General features: G+C 43.2%; 2 protein-coding genes across 2 annotated transcripts; both read left to right on the plus strand.

Annotated features, from left to right (window-relative positions):
• The first annotated feature begins 63 nt into the window (after window positions 1–63).
• On the plus strand, window positions 64–399 carry LOC136440522 (zinc finger protein 501-like). Its single transcript, XM_066436572.1, has one exon. It carries the CDS (start codon window positions 64–66, stop codon window positions 397–399), a length of 336 nt encoding a protein of 111 aa, XP_066292669.1.
• Window positions 400–2,012: 1,613 nt separating this feature from the next.
• LOC136440524 (zinc finger protein 813-like) lies at window positions 2,013–7,240 on the plus strand. The gene is made up of 2 exons (XM_066436573.1): window positions 2,013–2,161; window positions 5,778–7,240. Exon 2 carries the CDS (start codon window positions 5,780–5,782, stop codon window positions 7,238–7,240), a length of 1,461 nt encoding a protein of 486 aa, XP_066292670.1. The 5' UTR covers window positions 2,013–2,161; window positions 5,778–5,779.
• Window positions 7,241–20,667: the final 13,427 nt, after the last annotated feature.

Raw genomic sequence — 20,667 nt, forward strand, 5'->3', positions numbered from 1 at the left:
TCTTGTTTGTTTTGAGCACTTTGTAAAACTTTTAACCACCAACTTAATGGTGATAAACCCTACATGTGTGGGGAGTGTGGGTACAGAGCACGTCAAAGTAATAGCCTATCCCGACATATGAGAACTCATACAGGAGAAAAACCCTACAAGTGTGATCAGTGTGACTATGCTGCAGCGGTAAAATACAGTTTGGACTTTCATCTAGCAAAACATACTGGTGATAAACCCTACATGTGTGGGGAGTGCGGGTACAGGACACGTCAAACGATTAGCCTATCCAGACACATGAGAACCCATACAGGAGAAAGGCCCTACAAGTGTGACCAATGTGACTATGCTGCAGTGCTAAAATCCTACTTGAATCGCCATAAAGCAAAGCACACTGGTGATTTACCCTAGATGTGTGGGTACAGGGCAGATAAAAAGGATTAGCTATCCAGACATGTTAGCAATGTGACTATTCTGCAACAACAACAAATCCAGTTTGAAGATTCATATAGAAAAACATTCCGGTGAGAAATCCTATATTTGTAGAGAGTGTGGGTACAGGACACGTAAAAAGTGTAAGCTATCCATCCATATGAGAACTCATACTAGTCATAGAGGAGAAAAGCCCTACAAATGTGACCTGTGTGACTATTCTACAGTGCTGAAATACAGTTTGGATCACCATCAAGCAAAATACGCCGGTGCGAAACTCTACATTGGAGAGAGTGGATACAGGACAGCTCTAAAGTCTAGCTTATCCAGGCAAAAACAAACTCATGCAGGAGTAAAGCCCTACAAGTGTGACTATTCTGCTGCACGAAAATCCAGTTTAAACAACCATCTTGCAAACCACACTGGTGCGAAACCTTTGAGTACAGAACAGCACACAAGTTAGACCTATCCAAACATGCCAGAACTCATACAGGAGAAAAACCCCTTCAAACAGATCTACACGGTGCCAAAATCGTATAAGCCAGCCAAAGAAGCTCCGGTGCCTGACTGGACCTTCTCTGGCTGACTAGAGCTTCTCTGGCTGGCTTATAGGATTGCGGCACTGTGTAGATCTGCTTGGAGATTAGTGATGCTGCACATAATCAGGACGTGGTGGACATGGACATGGACACGTCACAAGCATGTCCTGTTGCGATATATGAGAACCCAAATATTTTGTATTGTGATTGATGTGACTATGTAGAAGTGCAGGAAACAATTTTTGACAACTATGTTGTCATCATCATCATCGGTCGCCTGCACTACAGGCGACTTTGAATTTCGTCCAGTGCTTTTCATAGTTATTTAGTCTTTTCATAGATACTGATGTTGGTTACCCGGTCAAGACTTTTCATATTCAGCATAACGCGGTAGCATGAAGTAGCCCCTGGCCTGAAAATAGATTCTAGAATACAATTTAGATGTGCGTGTGCCAAAACATATTTGTACAGGTTCCAGGCTGTACTTAATCCTATATTAGCAATATAGCATAGCTCAATATTTGTAGAAAATGTCCTTTTTACCCTTGATGGGTGTACGGCTGTACGCATCAATACATTTAAGATATTATCGAGAAGTTTAACAAATACATGTTTCAAGTTATCATATATGAAACGCGCTTCAGTCACATTAATTGTTGTTTACTTCTGTCATAACGATGCAGAATATATAGGTAGATCATATTGACAGATTGATTGATTGATAGATGGATGTAGATAAATACGTCTGATAGGTTACATGCACAAACTTAATTGTCCTTCAAGAGTAAAACTGTGAAAGTAATAACTAGTATGTCAACAGTATTGAAAATAATTTTGTATACAAAATGAACACGGAATGACACATGTTAGATGAAGGGAAAATCGAGATCTATATTTCATGAAGAGTGCAATTCCCCGCGTATTGACACCCCCAGAAATACGAAAATCCAAGCTATGCGTAAAAGAAGTTCCTATGAGTATGAAACACAGATTCTTACTGTATACTAGTATGTAAGTCCCACACTCGACAATCGGTTATTCCTTTCCAGATGCGGACGATGTCGGTAATCAGGTTGGTAAACTTTGACCTTTGACAGGAAAGCAGGGAGAGACGCTTCCATTTCCGCCCGCCATTTTCCTGACATTTTTCGCGTTCCTTCGAATTCGTCTCTCAATTTTCAAGATATTTCAGCAAGGACAAGGTAACGGCTATTTCACAATCAGGTGTACCCCAACCTTGCCACTGAGGGCCAAAATTCAACTTCATTATATTGTAAATTTGTTGTTGCCAGTTCAAAGGTACATGCTTTGGGCATACTATCCTAAAGGATCTCCGCACAACAAGCTTTTATAAGTTCGTTGCAGGGTTTTCTATGGATGGACCATTGGGGGGGTACGGACGCTACAACTTTAAAACTACTTGGACAGTTACATACTGTTGATTCAAATAAGGAATGACAAATGGTTGCTAATCCTTATCATCTTCAATAACTACCTTTTCCTACCCTAGAAAACCACAATAAGTTGCAGTATATCCATGTGTGGGCATTTTCTGGTCATTTGTTGCAAAATAATTTTAAACTCTATTTTATTGTTTATCTGTAAAATAAGGTCAAATAGTATTATTCTTCATCCAGACACTTTAGCAGCTAAATTTTGGCATCATTTCATCCAATAGATGATCCTACATGAAACTCCAGCAGTAATGATTATAGCATGACTTGCAAACATTTCTAATTACTATGAATGAACATGTGGGCAAGGGGGTACGGACGCTACACAACAGACTTCATACATTGGTGCTTTATCAATTTGTCTGAACTGTTTAAAACAATGATTAAAACAATAACTATTTGCTTATGGCTGTTCTTTAAAGCATTCACAAATGCTGTCACAGAATTTTAACAAAGAAAAGAATGAGCAGGATAGTTTGATTAAAGATTTCTTCCAAATTCCATTATGGATCTTTAGTGCTTCAGAACAAGGTGTTGGAAGGGTGGGTCTTTCCTATCAAAGAAGCTTAGATTGTACACAAGACTGAAACAACACTTCTCATATCGTCAAAGTATCACAAGGAAACAAAACAACAGTTCATTTGATCTCTTTATATGCAAATTTCGCAGTTTACTCCAGGAAAAGGGACAATAATGTAGGGGTACGGACGCTACATACGTACATCATGTAGCTCTGAAAGTCTTGTACTTTTACATCTGCTAATTGATACAAAGATAATAAAAAGGATCCTATTATACTAACTAACATAGTTTATCCATACTAATCAATTAAATTAAAAAGAGTGAACTACAAACTGTGTCCTATAACACTGAATGAATTACTTGAACTTGTTGGGGTTGTTTCAAGCTCTTGACTGAAATGTTCTATAATTTTTCAATGTCTTCTTCAGAGAATCAGACTTGATGTCTGAAGTTGTTCAGGAGAGGAAAGCCCACTGTTCAGAGGATGTTTTCTTTTGGTTCTCCTGAGGTGTTATTGTTTTCTGGCCAAATGTATACTACTTTTTTTCATGAAGGATAATTGAGCTTCTTCCTCCAGACCTGTTCTTCAAATTCAATCACCCCAGCCATGTAAATGATGCATGTCTTTTCTCCTGCCCATCAGCCTGAGTTGTCTAATAAGTATGTTTCAATATGTTCACAATAAAGCCTTACACAGGTGAATTGGTGGTTGTCTGATGTTCTGTTCTTGAGATATATGAAAAATGACAAAATTGCTTACTTAGCGAATCTTGTAGGGAATCAAAGGCCCAAAATCTTAAATTGCCAATTTCTCAGCCACACAACATCAAATTTGCTTCAAACAAAAACCATATTGTTTCTTTCAGTGTGCTCTTTCTGGTAAACTGAATTTTTGATGGCTCACACAATGGCTTTATCTCTTTTGTTCAATATCCTTATTTTGAGCTGACTCTCATCCTGAGGTCTAGCCTCCGCTGCTAATACCGTATCCCCCCCCCCCCTCCCTTATTGCCACTGCACCAGCTGAATTGGGATCAGCGCACATGGTGTGAGAATTCTGAGACATTTGAATTTCTTGGAGGGTATCATCTTCCATCTCCAAGATCATCTGGCTGGTTTGGAAGTAACCATTTACAGTGTTTGTGTTACCGTGTACCAAACGTGTACAGGTTTGTCCCCAAAATAGGCAAAAACACATCTAAAATTCATCACAAAGTCACAAATTTACTGAAAATTTTAACATTATATATCTGTCTCAACTGTCATTGATGTATTAGCTCAGATTTGTACTATTTACATGTAGATAGCAATTTTGGCAGTATTTTGCTGAAAACTTTAGATGGGGGTACGGATGCTACAGGTAGGGGGTACGGACGCTACAGGGGGTACGGACGCTACATTTTGATGTTCATGGTGCTATATCAGACAAAGTCTTTATGACAGCAATGGTTTAAATGGTGTTTTAGTATGTGCCAGTAGAGGCCTCCTAACCATCAGTATCATTAGCCTGCAGGACTTTCCTAGTATTGAAATCAAGGGGGGGTACGGACGCTACAGATTTTTTCGGAAAATGGCGTCCTGGACTTTGATCTCCAACTGTACGTCATAAAATGGAGCAAGCGATTCCATTCTACTTCTGTACCTTCGTACATATCATACATTGATTTTAAAAGCCAAATCAACAGCTATACAAGAATATTATTAAGTGTTACAGGTTCAGAAATATTCATTTAAAACGAGACAGAAAATTGGTAACACGTGGGTAAAAGTGGAAAATAGCCCTGTTGGAGCAAAAAATGGCATAGAATCATCCAATAAAAGTGAAATATCACAAGTAGACATATAACTGCATGTAGAAAGCAAGTGGTTTTTAATTTGCAAGTACAAAATGTGCTTTTAGGTCTAATGCAAAGTATTAATAAAAATGAATGGTCCCTGGTAACGCTTAAAATCGACCAATTTTAGGTCACGTTTCGGTCAATATTTTTCTTAAATATTAATCAATTTTGAAATTTTTTTTTTTCCTTGCATACCTTCTTGCACAAGTTGTCAGGAAATGATAGTCTGAAACAGTCATATGTTATGTAGACTTTGCTATCCACTGGTAACATGTTGGAAAAAAAAGGGGTACACCTGATTGTGAAATAGCCGTAAGAATACTAACCGCATTCTAAGTTCTTTGTTCAACGCCAATGTTGACACTATTATATTGTGATAGTCACAAGCCACCAATATCCTTCAGACATGGCAGTGCGGTCAGTTGAATTGAGAGGGAGATATGGCAATACCTAGGGCGCATAATAATCATTCCCAAGGTTGCATAGCCGCTTTAAGTACTTTTTGGAAATACTAAAAACCCGAAATATTTGTGGATATGGCTCAGTGCATTTTGTGGGATAAATCTGAGAAATGGGAGTTTGTCTGCGCTATAATATGGTTTTGTATATATTATATGATCTTATATAACCGTGTTATGAGGATGTATTTTTCCTCCTCAGTATGATGATTCCGTGGGGAAGTTTAAAGGCGTTTCATAGATAGTTCTTGAATAGTCTGCTATTCGCGTTTCATAGCGCTGGAGAAAGTGCTAAATGTCTTGTGCCCGTTTGTTTTATTCAGTTATTTCAAGGAGGTTATATAGAACCTCCTTGGTTATTTGGACTACCCATGCACAAACTAAAACGCCTTTTCCCTTCTGTCATCTGTTTTTCAACAACAAAACAGCGCTGGAGAAAGTGCTAAATGTCTTGTGCCCGTTTGTTTTATTCAGTTATTTGGACTACCCATGCACAAACTAAAACGCCTTTTACCTTCTGTCACCTGTTTTTCAACAACAAAACAGAGATGGCCGATCCCAGTTGTGGAAGTCTTACTGAAGATCTGCGTCCCGGACATCCTGGGATTGACACAAGCAGCAGGGAGGACCAGAGAACAGACACAGGCAGGCAGCAGGACTGGGAAGAGCAAGATTCATGCGAGGAAACGTTTAATGGGAACCTTAGGAATGCTGACAGTACGTCATCATCATCACATGTAGAACAGGTGGAAAGTCAGATGCCTGAACTCAGTACAGAGACAACCTACATGTGTGGGGAGTACGGGTTCAGAACCCGCTATAGTGAAGCTTTCCGCCTACATACTATGAGAACCCATACAGGAGAAAAGCCCTACAAGTGTGATTACTGTGACTATTCGTCAATGCTGAAATCCCATTTAGACATTCATTTGACAAACCACACTGGTGAGAAACCCTACATGTGTGGGGAATGCGGGTTCAGGACACACTATAGGCAAGTCCTGCGCAAACACATGAGAACCCACACAGGAGAAAAGCCCTACAAGTGTGATCAGTGTGACTATTCAGCAATGCGGAAATCTCATTTGGACATCCATCTAGCAAAACATATTGGTGAAAAACCATACATGTTTGGGGAGTATGGGTACAATACATCTCAAAAGTCTCACTTATCCCAGCACATAAAAACAGAACACACTGGTGACAAACCCTACAAGTGTGAGGAGTGTGAATACAGTGCGGTTAAAAAAGCTGAGCTATCAAGACATTGGGTAACTCATACAGGAGAAAAGCCCTACAAGTGTGATCAGTGCGACTATTCTGCAGCTCGGAAATACAGTTTGTACAGCCATCAAGCAAAACATACTGGTGAGAAACCTCACAAATGTAGAGAGTGTGGGTATAGGGCACATCAAAAGTATATCTTATCCAGGCATATGAGAACTCATACAGGAGAAAAGCCCTACAAGTGTGATCAGTGTGACTATGCTGCAGCACATAAGTCCAGTTTGGATGTTCATTTATCAATCCATACTGGTGAGAAACCCTACATGTGTAGAGAATGTGGGTTCAGGACACACTATAAGCAAGTACTCCGCCTACATATAAAAACCCATACGGGAGAAAAGCCCTACAAGTGTGATCAGTGCGACTATTCTGCAGCGCGAAAATCCCATTTGGACAGTCATCTAGCATACCACACTGTTTCGGACACAAGAGTTCACGCGTGTGGTGAATGTGGATTCAGAACGGCAACGAAGTGTCACCTGTCCCGACATATTAAAACTCACACAGGAGATAATTATAGACCATACAAGTGTTATCAATGTGACTACTCTGCTGCACGGAAATATCATTTGGAACGCCATCTAGCAAACCACACTGGCGAGAATCCCTACTTCTACATGACAGCACATAAGTCAGACTTATCCAAACAGGTAAAAATTCATACAAGAGAAAAACTCGACCAGTGTGATGAGTTTGACTCTCATAATGTCCACGCCTTGTAGCGGTGTGAGGGCTTGCGTGTCTCAATGACCCCAAGAGCTAAGCCAGCGGGAGTGCATAGCACCCTTAGCACTCCTGGTAGGGTCACCCATGCTGGATAGGTCAAGGGGGAGAGGCCAGACAAAATGTGGACAACCTCTGCCCAGAGGTGAAAGGGGTTGGCGTAGGGTCAACGTCCCTACCTGTAAAAACGCACCAGTTAGCGAAGCACCGATGATGATAAACCAAGATGAACTCGTCATGGGAAAGGAGGGGCCCCCACACAGGAGGTTTATGACGCAGGGCAGTGAAAGCCGAAAGGAAGCTGCAAGGCCGACCCCCCTCCTGACACCCAAGACAACAATTAGAATAGGTGCATGGAATGTTAGAACCATGTACGAGTCAGGAAGAACAGCACAAGTTGCCAAGGAAATGAGGAACTACAGTCTATCCTTACTAGGGCTCAGTGAAACAAGATGGCTGCAGACAGGACAGTTGAGGCTAGCGACGGGAGAGTTGTTACTGTACTCGGGACACACTGAAGAGGGAGCCATACACTCAGAGGGAGTCGCCCTGATGCTGGCCAGGGAAGCACAGAGGGCACTCATAGGCTGGGAACCGGTCAATCCCCGTATCATCACTGCCAAGTTTGCCACCAAGAAAAGCAACATCAACTTACGAGTAATACAATGCTATGCACCCACAAATGATGCTGAGGAAGAGAAGAAAGAAGAGTTCTATCAACAGTTACAGGCAGTATTGGACAAGGGTAGGAACAAGGACATCACCTTGCTCATGGGCGACCTCAACGCTAAGATTGGGTCAGACAACACAGGCCATGAAGAGGTTATGGGAACACATGGGCTAGGTAGGATGAACGAGAATGGGGAAAGATTCACGGATCTGTGCTCTCTTAACCAACTTGTTATAGGAGGTAGCATCTTTATGCACAAGCGCATCCACAAAGCTACATGGAGATCACCCGACCACATTACAGAAAACCAGATTGACCACATGTGCATCAGCCAGAAGTTCCGACGACTGTGGAGTGATGTAAGGGTGATGAGAGGGGCAGATGTGTCTTCAGACCACCACCTCCTGGTGACGTCAGCACGCTTGAGGCTGAAGAAGCATCCCACAACCACCAACCCACGTAAAAGATACAATGTAGGACTGCTTAAGGACAAGGACATACAAAAATCATTCAAACTCAGTCTGTCCAACAAGTTTGAACCACTGCAAGAACTCTTCAAAGAGGAAGACACAGGTATCGAGGACCAGTGGCAACAGGTCAAGAAGGGGTGGCTGGACACATGTGAAGAGGTTTTGGGGAAGAAGAAAACACATGAGAAAGAGTGGATCTCCTTCAGCACTCTGCAGAAGTTGGATACGAGGAAACAAAAGAAAGCTGTTCTGAACGCAAGCCGGACAAGATCAGAGAAGGTCAAGGCACAGGAAGCATATACGGCTGTAGAAAAGGAGGTTAAAAAGAGCATCAAAAGGGACAAAAGAGACCACATTGAAGATTTGGCCAAGCAGGCAGAGGAAGCAGCAGGGAAGGGAAACCTGAAGGACCTTTACATAACAACAAGGAAGCTGGCAGGCAAATTCCCGCAAGTGGACAAGCCTGTAAGGGATAAAGAGGGTAACCTACTCACAACAACAGAAGAGCAGCTGAAAAGATGGGCAGAACACTTCAGTGATCTACTCAACAGGCCAGTTCCAGAAACACCTCCGAACATTCCACATGCAGAGGAAGAGCTACCCATTAACACAGGAAAGCCCTCCAAGATAGAGATTAAGAAGGCCATAATGTCACTCAGGAACGGGAAGTCGGCAGGACCAGATGACATACCAGCAGAGGCACTCAAAGCAGACCTAGGGAACTCAGTCATCATGTTACACAGTCTGTTCAGTAGGATCTGGGAAGAGGAGCAGGTTCCAGCCGAGTGGAAGCAGGGTATACTGGTCAAACTTCCAAAGAAAGGGGATTTAAGCAACTGCAGTAACTACAGGGGGATTGTACTCTTATCAACAGCGGGGAAAGTTTTTAACAGAATTCTATTAGAAAGAATGAGGGACGCTGTGGATGTCAAGCTGAGAGACGAACAAGCAGGCTTCCGTAAGAGTAGATCCTGTGCCGACCAGATTGCCACCTTACGTATCATAATAGAGCAGTCTCTGGAATGGAACTCACCACTATATATTAACTTCATAGACTATGAAAAAGCCTTTGATAGTATAGACAGAGCCACTCTTTGGAAGATACTGCGACACTACGGGATACCGGAAAAGCTCATCTCTCTTATCCAGAACACTTACAGGGACATGAGTTGTAGGGTTACACATGCGGGGCAGTTAACAGAGAGCTTTGATGTGAAGACAGGAGTACGTCAGGGCTGCCTACTCTCGCCGCTTCTTTTCCTCCTGGTCATCGACTGGATCATGAAAGAAACTACGACAGGAAAGAGGAATGGGATTCAGTGGACACTCTGGACACAGCTTGAGGACCTAGATTTTGCCGATGACCTGGCACTCCTCTCACACAACCATATGCAGATGCAGGATAAAACAACTTGTTTAGACACAGTATCGGCGGGTACAGGACTCAAAATCAGTAAAAAGAAGACAGAACTCATGAGGATCAACACGACAAATAGCACACCAGTCATGTTTGGAGGGGAAGAGGTGAAGGAGACAGCATCCTTTGTGTACTTGGGTAGTGTTGTTGATAGGCAAGGGGGCACAGACAGAGATGTAACAGCCAGGATAGGCAAAGCAAGGGCAGCGTTCATCATGCTAAGGAAGGTCTGGGCCTCTAGAGGGATACGTAGAGCCACCAAACTCCGCATCTTCAACTCCAACGTCAAGTCAGTCCTCCTCTATGGTTCCGAGACATGGAGAACAACTAAAGCCACACAGCACAAGATACAGACTTTCATCAACACCTGTCTTAGACGTATCTTCAAGATTAGGTGGTGGGACAGGGTCAGTAACCAGGAGCTGTGGGACAGGGCAGGGCAAGAACCAGTTAGTGGCCAGATCCTCAGGAGGAAATGGTCATGGATTGGCCACACCCTTAGGAAACCGAGCTCCAGTGTCACACAGCAGGCCCTGACATGGAATCCACAGGGCAAAAGGAAGAGGGGAAGGCCTAGAAACAGCTGGAGGAGAGACACGGAAGAGGAGATGAAGAGTATCAGCAGTAGCTGGCAGGACTTGAAAAAGAAGGCCCAGCGACGAGTCCAGTGGAGAAGCATCATCGGTGGCCTATGCCCTGGCAGGGGCGAAGGGCCAAAGTAAAGTAAGTGATGAGTTTGACCATTCTACAGGACAGAAATCCACTTTGGACGGTCATTTGGAGAATCAAATTGATGATACTGTACATGTGTGGGAAGTGGTGGATATGAACACATCACCAGTATGTCCTGTTGCGATATATGAGAACCCAGACAACATAAAAACCGTACAAATGTGACCCATGTTACTATTGATGATATTGAGCAGTGCAGAAAACACATTTTTACAGTTATGTTGCCCATAACAACATGCAAGTTGGTGAGAAGCATGTGAGAGGGAGCATGGGTACAGGACAAGTATAATTCCATCTATCAACGTGCAGCTCAAGTCCTGAAACGTTTAGAACATTTGGAAATACAGGTATAATGATGCGAAGTACTTGGTATCTGAATAACATGGTTTAAGTCATCTAGTTGATATTTGATATCTTTGAAAATCAACACATGATAATAAGCAGGTAATTATTTCAGGTGATAGTGTATGTGCATGTTTATCTTTTTTGTTTTATTGGTCTTCATTCTCACATGAGGACCCACCTTGGTAACTGACTTGTATGCCTACTCATTGCTTATTCATGCCGAACCAACAGGAGAATCCCTCATCATCATGTTTATCTTTTTGTTTTCCAAAAAATTGTGACAACTACAAAACCAAGAACAGGTTACTAGAATTTGAATGTGTCTTTAGATCTTTCGAAACGTACTAGTAGCAAGCCTTACTTCGGGTTAACTGAAGGATAAGTGTTCCATTGAAATAATTCAAAACTGATAAAAGATTAAATACATTTTATCCGCGAATGTTCCGAAAGAAATAGATTATTCACAAAAGTATCCGAAATCTCTATAAGCTTTTCTAGATTAAGAAATACACAGAAATTCATATTCCTTCTGAAATTACCTATTAAACCCGCTCATCATCAAAAACATAGGACTTTTTATTTTCCACTGCTTTCAAAGAAGACGTCAAACCCCGCATTAGTATCGTAGATATAGAAGCTTATTGAAGACTAGCAACGTGGTTTAATCTTCGTCGCTTGTATCACATGCATGCATTATGTTTCTCTTAATATTTGTGTGTCGTCATTTATTGTTGTCAATTTGCAATTAGCCTACGGGAATGAATTTGCAATAAACGTATTATTACAGTATGGATATAGAAAATATCATTTTACCGTTGACGTCTCCACGCACTAATTCGCTTAAGTATTATTGGTAATTGTAAGTGTTGACAAATAAATGTGTCCACTATAAATGCACAAAAGTTTTCTTCTGTCAAAACGATACAGTGTGATATATATAGGGTACAGACTGAATAAAAAGACTGTTGACAACCAAGTGCTTTTTTCAACCGACGTTTCGAAAACCGTCTGTCACCTGCAGGGAAATTCTAACTGGTTCACTTTGCAGCTCTAGGTGTCGCTGCTTACACGTGCGGTCCCAAAAGTAAAGTATTTACATATGCACCGTCAATGCGGTGTTTTCAATGCAGTCCCAAACATAAAGGACTGTATTCTGTACACAAATGTTGTCAAGTAACAGTGCCATAATTGCCATCTACTTTTTAAGAATGTGCCCCCAAACGTGACTTTGTCCGTAAGGAAGGTGACAGTGACAAACGGCCAGCGACACGTCCATTGCATAAACCACTTGGTTGTGTACACAGAGACTTTTTATTCAGTGACTTATCAACCTGCAGAAACTAATCACGGAAGGGTAGAGATTGATATCTGGCAAAACCGGTGATTCTACCGATAGAGATCGCGATCTGAGACTCTCTCGAAAGAATTCCAGGTTTTAGTTCACTCCGCTCAGTCTGCTGCAAAGTGGCAAGTAATACTGATGATGGCTGTTTCTTCGCTTCCAAAGATCAATGGGATGGTTGTCCTCATTTGCAGGCTCTCATGTGGCTGTGCGCGTAGGCCTGTCCTCGATCTGCACGGCGTGCTGCAGACCGGGCATATAAAGCCCTGTGTGGGTAGTGACAGGGCAGTTGCAGCTTTCCTGCGGCTTCTCTTCAGCAGTCTCTCTTCGAGCCGTTTCAAATCTTTGCGCTCCTCTTTTGGTCGCTGCTCTCCATGCGTTTCTGTCATTTGCAATACTATTATACACTACTACATTTAATACTATAGCCTGTTAAACTGGAAAGTGACGTGTTTAGGGTGAAATTCGACGTTACGCTCAAGCTTTGCTTCCATGTAAGGCACGTCCACAACATGTGTGATACCGACTTTGATCAGATCGCATTCGGATCTCTTGTAGTTTTTGCCAGTCCGTCTCATACCACCGTCTCGGACCGGTGCAATGGCCTAGTTGGTAGAGCTCGAGTGTTCGCCTTGTGCACGGTAGGTCGTGAGTTCGAACCCCGGCCGGGTCATACCAAAGACTTTAAAAATGGTACATACTGCTTTCTCTGCTCAGCATTTGGGAAAGAGTATGGTGGTTAAACACACACATCACTACCAGTGGATCAGCCCCCTGCTGTAGTGACTTGCACAAATGTGTGTGGCCTAAGGGCTATAGAAAAGGAGATGGCCGCCACCCCTATGCGTCTTTTCAGGACGCCCAGGTCACTTTAACTCTCATACCATCAAATACGACTTGTCTTCAGATAGTGTGAACAATAGTCTTTTGAAAGCTCTAAACTGCAAAATGTATTTGCGGTTCTTGGTGGCAAGTGTGCAAATTTTGGCACATTGACGCACTAAATGCGCGCGCGCGCGCCGTGTGTGCGTGTGTGTCTTCGTGTGCGTGTGTGTGCGTGCGTGTGTGTGTGTGTGTGTGTGTGTGTGTGTGTGTGTGTGTGTGTGTGTGTGTGTCTGTGTCTGTGTGTGTGTGTGTCTGTGTGTGTGTGTGTGTGTGTGTGGTTGGGCGAAGGTCAGGAGGCCATGTTTGGCTATGTGTAACCGGAGCTTTAGAGTAGGGGTCCATCCCGGTGTTAGTGGATCGAACTCTACAGTCTGGTGCTTGGGAGGGCCGGGTGTTAATTTGTTTTTCTTGTGGTTTGAACTGTTTTAGTCACAGTAGGCCATGTAAAGGATCCTTGGTCTACCGCACTTATGGAGTGGAGTCATTATGGAAAGGTGTCTGTTAATGATAGATAATCATTATGCTGTGGGCGTGACATTCCAGAAAAAAATCGTTCCACCGGAAAACAAAAAACAAATTCCATATCAATATTCTGATGGCAAAAAGGGGAGAAAGCCAACCTGGGCGTTAAACGCCGCCTTTTGGGCGTACTTGCGCCCTGTTTGCTCAGTTTCCGTTAACTTTTGCTATATAATTGGCTTTATCCGAGCCAAACAATGCCTCCTTGTTTGTCAATCTAAAATCATTCCACTCAACTTTTCAGATATTTGCGCAATTATGGAGTATCCATATGATTTACATTTCTCACAATAACTCTTTCCCATATGTTCCACTGTCCCAGTCACATCGTGTTTTTTAGTTTTGTCATCACATCAAATTCAAATAAAGGTAACATGTATACATCTGGGTGTTGTCAAAACTCCGGATCCCTTTACCCGCAATTATAGGGCCTGGACGAGAAATGGCACGCCCACAACAGAAGATGTATCGCATGAGTAGACAAAAGGCCTTAAGATGGAATTTCGTCACCAATGACAACTTATCGCCTAATTGCTGGAGAGAAACAGTTAAATTTGTTTGTTTGCTTGTTTTTTTAGGTAGAACCCCCAGTTCATATATATACCAGTTTATGAGGGGTTTCTGCAACCCTGGGAGACCGCGTAATTCGGCGCGATCATCCACCGGCCCTACTGTCCAGCCGGCCCCTACTGTCCACTTGCCTCACAGGGAGAGGCTTCTCCAGACTCCGTGAGGCAAGTGGACAGTGGGGGCCGGCTGGATAGTGGGGCCGGTTAAGTTCAGGCGGATGATCGCGCCGAATTACGGGGTCTGGCTCCTAGGGCAACAGGGTTTCTGATGGTTTCGCTGCCAAACCGTTTCCGTCACAACAATGTGGTCGATTCGCAGTCGCCTGCGTACTTGCTCTATTTTCAAAGTTACTTGCTGTTAGTGTTTGCAGGTGAAATTTCTATTCAGCTCAGGGATTGAGTTCTGTCACTTTCAGAAAATCTTTAATTTCCAAGAATGAGTTGTAAACGACATTTAAGTCTGGAGGCGCACCTGCTAAACAATCGTGTCAGGACGGTAACGTTAACAAGTCAAGTCAAGTTTATTGCACAACAATTGCATCAGGTACAATGTACGGCAAATAACATGGAATATTAACAACTACGGACTATCTATACTAGTGCACTAATCTATCAACATTACTCGATACATAAGATAATGGCGTGATATGGCTTCTCTTTTGCATAGCATTATATATGAATTGGCCTTGGTAGACAGATACAGAGTCAGGACATGACAGAAGTACATTGAATATTTCTTTACTTGTTCCAGGTAATGTTATTTCCTTCTTACATGTAATCATCAGTCTTTTCCTTTTTTAACTTCCATGATTTCAGGCTTTGTTTTGGACAAAGCTGAACTTAGATCTGCAAAGAAGTCTATGTGTTTCCTGTCCGTATTGAAGACAAAATCAACATTGTTGTTGGGCTGTATAGGAACAAGAAGTTAGGCCGTTTTCGTTGATACCTGTATCTATATAGCAGGTTTACGTTCGATCTTCGGCTTAACTTAAGAGAATCGATGGATCCAAGTGTCGGCAAGATCTTACTAGCAGATCGAGAACTTGGGGATTTTTCGTAGCATGTGGTGCCCTGGCCCGTGTAACACAGACTTTCACTGCTCGGGGCCATATGGGACCCCTCTCCGAGAGCGAGGGCGGCCGGCTTGTCGACGCTTGGAGCACGAGTCACGGCGCGGTCACATTTGTAATCTCCAGGCAGACCTATCGGTGGCAAGGCAGTATCAAAAGGGCCAACCGGCAGTACAAAAACTCCGGTGGCTTTGGATTCTCGTTGGCCCTTTTGCCACCGATAGATCTGCCTGGAGATTACTAGTACATTAGTCGTAGGTCGTCGCACAGTTTTGATACGGGAGAATTCTTAGGCGGACTGTGACAGAACGAACTGCCGACAAGGATCTAAGAGTGTTTTCCGTACATAAGTATGACATATGCACGAATATCCTAAGAATATCCCAAGTTGGCGATCGTATTACACACTGTACGACACATGTGACCGGACCCTTAGTCATATCATAGGGGCATGCATAGTGAAAAGAACTTAGCAGATGGACAACATTCTGACTGTGTTTCAACACCATGAAACAATCTTACATAATGAGTCAGAATTAGCCGACAGCTCTGTCCTACCGACTTTAATTCCTTACAAACATCGTTTTCTTTAGATAGATATCCAGGTGTAAACCCACTTTTTTCCAGCAGAATGGACATTTAATTTGTTTTCTGGTTTGTTCCTGTGGAACGATTTTTTTCTGGAATGACACTCCCATCTATCATGAACAGACAACTGTCTATAATTACTCCCTTCACATAATGCTATGATTACCAAATCACAAGAGAAACACATTAACTCAAGAAACCCGACTCTTCCAAGCCCACGGCAGTTCTGCCTTTACAATAAACGGAATTTTAATTGGATACTCCTTAAGGATTTTCAAACAATCATGCTTGTCAGGTAGAGAGATGAAAGCTATGGTATGAAATCTGTTACTTGAAGTTCTTTTTCTAGATTCTCGATCTAGCGGCCTGTGGGGCCTGGTAGAGGCTACAGTAGACCTCTTCAAGTCCAGTTACGGCGGCCATTTTGAATTTCTCGAGGTCAGCTCAGGGTCATGCACCAAAGTGAGGCTCCAGGTTTTTACACATGACATGCATATGAAGTGAAGTGAAGTGAACTTTATTTCAACTTAGAGGGGCAAATATACCACCAAAGATGGCATTCCTACATTGTATCAAAGGGTTTGAGTTAGGAGCTCCCACCTGAAGCCTCATTTTGGTGCATGACCCCGAGCTGACCCCGAGAAATTCAAAATGGCCGCCGTAACTGGAAAGAGGTCTACTTTAATAGCCCCGAGCAGCGAACGATTATGTTACTTGGGCCAGGATGCACCATATGCTACGAGAAACAAAACGTGGTGCATTCATTGGTCAATATCATAACACTCTTATTTCTTTATACTAGTAACCTATTATCTATCACAAAATAGCATCCGTCCTCTATTCCATTCAAATAACAATATTTACATATCGAACGCATCGTTATATAAATTTATATAAAATATTGTACGCTTCGTTTCGTCTTTCGTCTTCGTCGGTTACATCGAACAGGCACTAAAGATGTACAGGAGTATCTATATGGTCAGACTACTGCACATCCCGATATTGCTGCATTGCTAAACAACATTGGGAGTATATGGGATTATCTGGGTGATTACAGGAAAACAATCAGCTACTTTGAACAGGCCTTGCAGATGTTGAGGCGTATCTATGGTCCCGAAACACCACATCTTGACATAGCCATGTCACTTTTGATACAACATATGGGCAGTTTCTTAGTTTTCCCAAAGATTATAAAAAAACTATCAGCTATTTTGACAGAGCAAATATCCAATTAAAATTCCGTTTATAATGTAAAGGCAGAACTGCCGCGGGCTTGGGAGGGTCGAGTTTCTTGTGTTAATTTGTTTTTCTTGTGAATTGACCTGTTTTAGTCACAGTGGACAATGGATGAGGCGCAATTTTGCACGGAGAGTAATTATGGAAAGGTGTTTGTTAATGATAGATAATCATGCTGCTGTGGGCGTGACATTCCAGAAAAAGATTGTCCCTTCTGCTGGAATAGCCCAAAACAATTTTCATATCAACATTATAGGAAAGCAATCAGGTACTTTGAACAGTCACTAATATGTACAGGAGTATCTATGGTCAGACTACAGCATATCCTGCGCATCGGCTTTTTAGCGAATGCCCACAAACGCCCACTCTGGCGAAGTCCGCGCAGCCCGAATCTATTTTTTTTGCTTGGAATATGTTTAGGTTGTGCTCCCATTAATCAATCCTGAGTTTCAAGTCAATCCATCGATCCGAACTTAAATAAAGCGAACTTGAAGATTCTTACTTGGCTTTTTAGCGAATGCCCAGCAAAAAAGGCTTTTTAGCGAATGCCCACTATATCAGCCAAAATATCGGCCATCGTGACACGGGCACTAAATCTAACACCATAAATATGTTCAACAAGTTGTCCCCTGAATGTGTACTCAGTTTCTGTGCTGTACACGCCTGTAGAGTCACTTTATTTTACGAAATACACGGCGCGGCCCGCGGGACCCGAGGCCGCTGGCAACCTGTCCCAAATATGCAAATGAACCGCCATATTGGATTTTTACGTCCGGGGCCGTGGATTCCCACGCCGTGTATTTCGTAAAATAAAGTGATTTTACAGGCATGTACAACACGGAAACTGAATAAAAATTCAGGGGACAACTTGTTGAACATGTTTATGGTGTTAGATTTAGTGCCCGTGTCACGATGGCCGATATTTTGGCTGATGTATTGGGCATTCGCTAAAAAGCCATTTTTTGCTGGGCATTCGCTAAAAAGCCAGGTAAGAGTCTTCAAGTTCGCTTTATTTAAGTTCAGATTGATGGATTGACTTGAAACTCAGGATTAATTAATGGGGGCACAACCTGGACATATTCCGAGCAAAAAAATAGATTCCTGCAGTACGGACTTCGCCAGAGTGGGCGTTTGTGGGCATTCGCTAAAAAGCCTGTCCCCATATCCTGTCATGACATTGCTACATTGCACAACAACATATTGGGAGTATATGGGATTATCTGGGAGATTACAGGAAAACAATCAGCTACTTTGAACAGGCCTTGCAGATGTTGAGGCGTATCTATGGTCCCGAAACACCACATCTTGACATAGCCATGTCACTTTTAATACAAGATATGGGCAGTTTCTTAGTTTTCCCAAAGATTATGAAAAAATACTATCAGCTATTTTGACAGAGCACTGCAGATAGTCAGAAGACTATATGGCCAGAGTGCGGTACAGTTTCATGTCGCGATAGGCTTGGCCTAAAACCCTGATTGGCTGGTGGTCGGGGCCATGTTTGGCTATGTGTAACCGGAGCTTTAGAGTAGGGGTCCATCCCGGTGTTAGTGGATCGAACTCTACAGTCTGGTGCTTGGGAGGGCCGGGTGTTAATTTGTTTTTCTTGTGGTTTGAACTGTTTTATTCACAGTAGGCCATGTAAAGGACCCTTGGTCTGCCGCAATTATGGAGTGGAGTAATTATGGAAAGGTAATGATAGATAATCATTATGCTGTGGGCGTGACATTCCAGAAAAAAATCGTTCCACCAGAAAACAAAAAAACAAATTCCATATCAATATTCTGATGGTAAAAAGGGGGAAAAGCCAACCTGGGCGCTAAACGCCGCCTTTTTGGCGTGCTTGCGCCTTGTTTACTCAGTTTCCGTTAAATTTTGTTGCTAATTGGCTTTATCCGAGCCAAACAAAGCCTCCTTGTCTGTCAATCAAAAATCATTCCACTCAACTTGAGATATTTGCGCAATTATGGAGTATCCATATGATTTACATTTCTCACAATAACTCTTTCCCATATGTTCCACTGTCACATCGTGCTTTTTTTAGTTTTGCCATCACATCAAATTCACATAAAGGTAACACGTATACACCTGGGTGTTGTTAAAACTCCCTTTACCCGAAATTATAGGGCCTGGATGAGAATTGGCACGCCCACATCAGAAGATGCATCACATGAGTAGGTAACTAGGTTATTAAGATGGAATTTCGTCGCCAATGACAACTAATCTCCTAATTGCTGGAGAGAAACAGTTAAATTGAGCCCCTTCCACCCCGTTTCTTCACTTCATCATTCAGTCTCAGAAGCGAGGAGAAGAGCGAGAAAGAAGATCTCCAGACGACAACCTCACCGTCATCGACCTGTCAAGATACTCAGTAAGTAGTAAAACCTTAGCAACTCATGTTTCAAACTGTCCAGACGAATCTGTTTCGTTTTTTTGCTTCTTTACGTAGAACCTCCAGTTCAAATATACCAGTTTCTGCGGGGTTTCTTGGAGGCCAGACCCCGTCATTCGGCGCGATCATCCACCGAAAGCGCGCCCGAACTTTACCGGCCCTACTATCCCGCGCCGGTCGACCCCGCTGTCCGCTTGCCTCATGGAGTCCGGAGATAGCCTCCGTTGCATTCCTTCCCACTAGCGATTTTTCAACTTATCGGGTCCAGGTTCTTAGGGGCCGTATCTGCTTGAGGCCCCGTATCTGCTTGGGACCCTTCCACACAGCGGTCACAGGCCAGTCACAGCGGTAACAGGGTCCCAAGCAGATACGGGGCCTCAAGCAGATACGGCCCCCCAAGAACCTGGACCCGTTGAAAAATCGCTAGTGGGAAGGACTGCAACGGAGGCTAGTCCGGAGAAGCCTCTCTTGGTGAGGCAAGCGGACAGCGGGGGCCGGCTGGAATGTGGGGCCGGTGCGTGTGCGGTGGTACTCTGGGCGCCAGACTAGTGCCGGGTCGCTAGCGATTTCCTTCGGTGGCCAGAGAACAGCCAGCCCGCCCGGCCTTAATCAACGCTCCGGGGAGTTGAGCCCGTGGGAGTGAACCGCGCCCCTTTTGTAGGTAGGGCCGGTCAATTCCCCGGCTAGACATCCCCCCGGCGCGCTAATTAGGGTTCTGCGGGCTGGGGTCTCTGTGCCGCCGAAGGAACTGACTACAAGTTACCGGCTAAAGGGAACCGGCTAAAAGGCCCGATAAACAGTCTGGAACCCAGGGTAGTGCGGTGGGTGATCGCGCCGAATCACGGAGTCCGGTCTCCCATGCCCAGGACAGGGCTTGTGGAGGTTTCGCTGCCAAACCGTTTCCAGTTCACCGTCTCAACAATGTGGTCGATTGGCAGTCGCCTGCACACTTGGTCTATTTTCTAAGTTATGCTATTGTTTGCAGCTTAGGAATTGAGTTCTTTCACTTTTAGAAAAACTTTCATTTCCAAGAATAAGTTATGTTGTAAACGACATTGAAGTCTGAAGGCGCATCGGCTAAACAATCATGTCAGGATAAACGTTAACTTCCGTGATTTCAGGCATAGCTGAACTTAGATCTGAAGAAAAGTGTTTCCTGTCCGTATTGAAGACAAAATCAGCATTGTTTTT

This window comes from Branchiostoma lanceolatum, chromosome 8 (assembly GCF_035083965.1).
Source record: "Branchiostoma lanceolatum isolate klBraLanc5 chromosome 8, klBraLanc5.hap2, whole genome shotgun sequence".
Classification (NCBI taxonomy): Eukaryota; Metazoa; Chordata; class Leptocardii; order Amphioxiformes; family Branchiostomatidae; genus Branchiostoma; species Branchiostoma lanceolatum.

Coding starts and splice junctions, on each gene's coding strand:
- LOC136440522 (XM_066436572.1), top strand. CDS start 64: ATGTGTGGGGAGTGTGGGTACAGAGCACGTCAAAGTAATAGCCTATCC.
- LOC136440524 (XM_066436573.1), top strand. CDS start 5,780: ATGGCCGATCCCAGTTGTGGAAGTCTTACTGAAGATCTGCGTCCCGGA.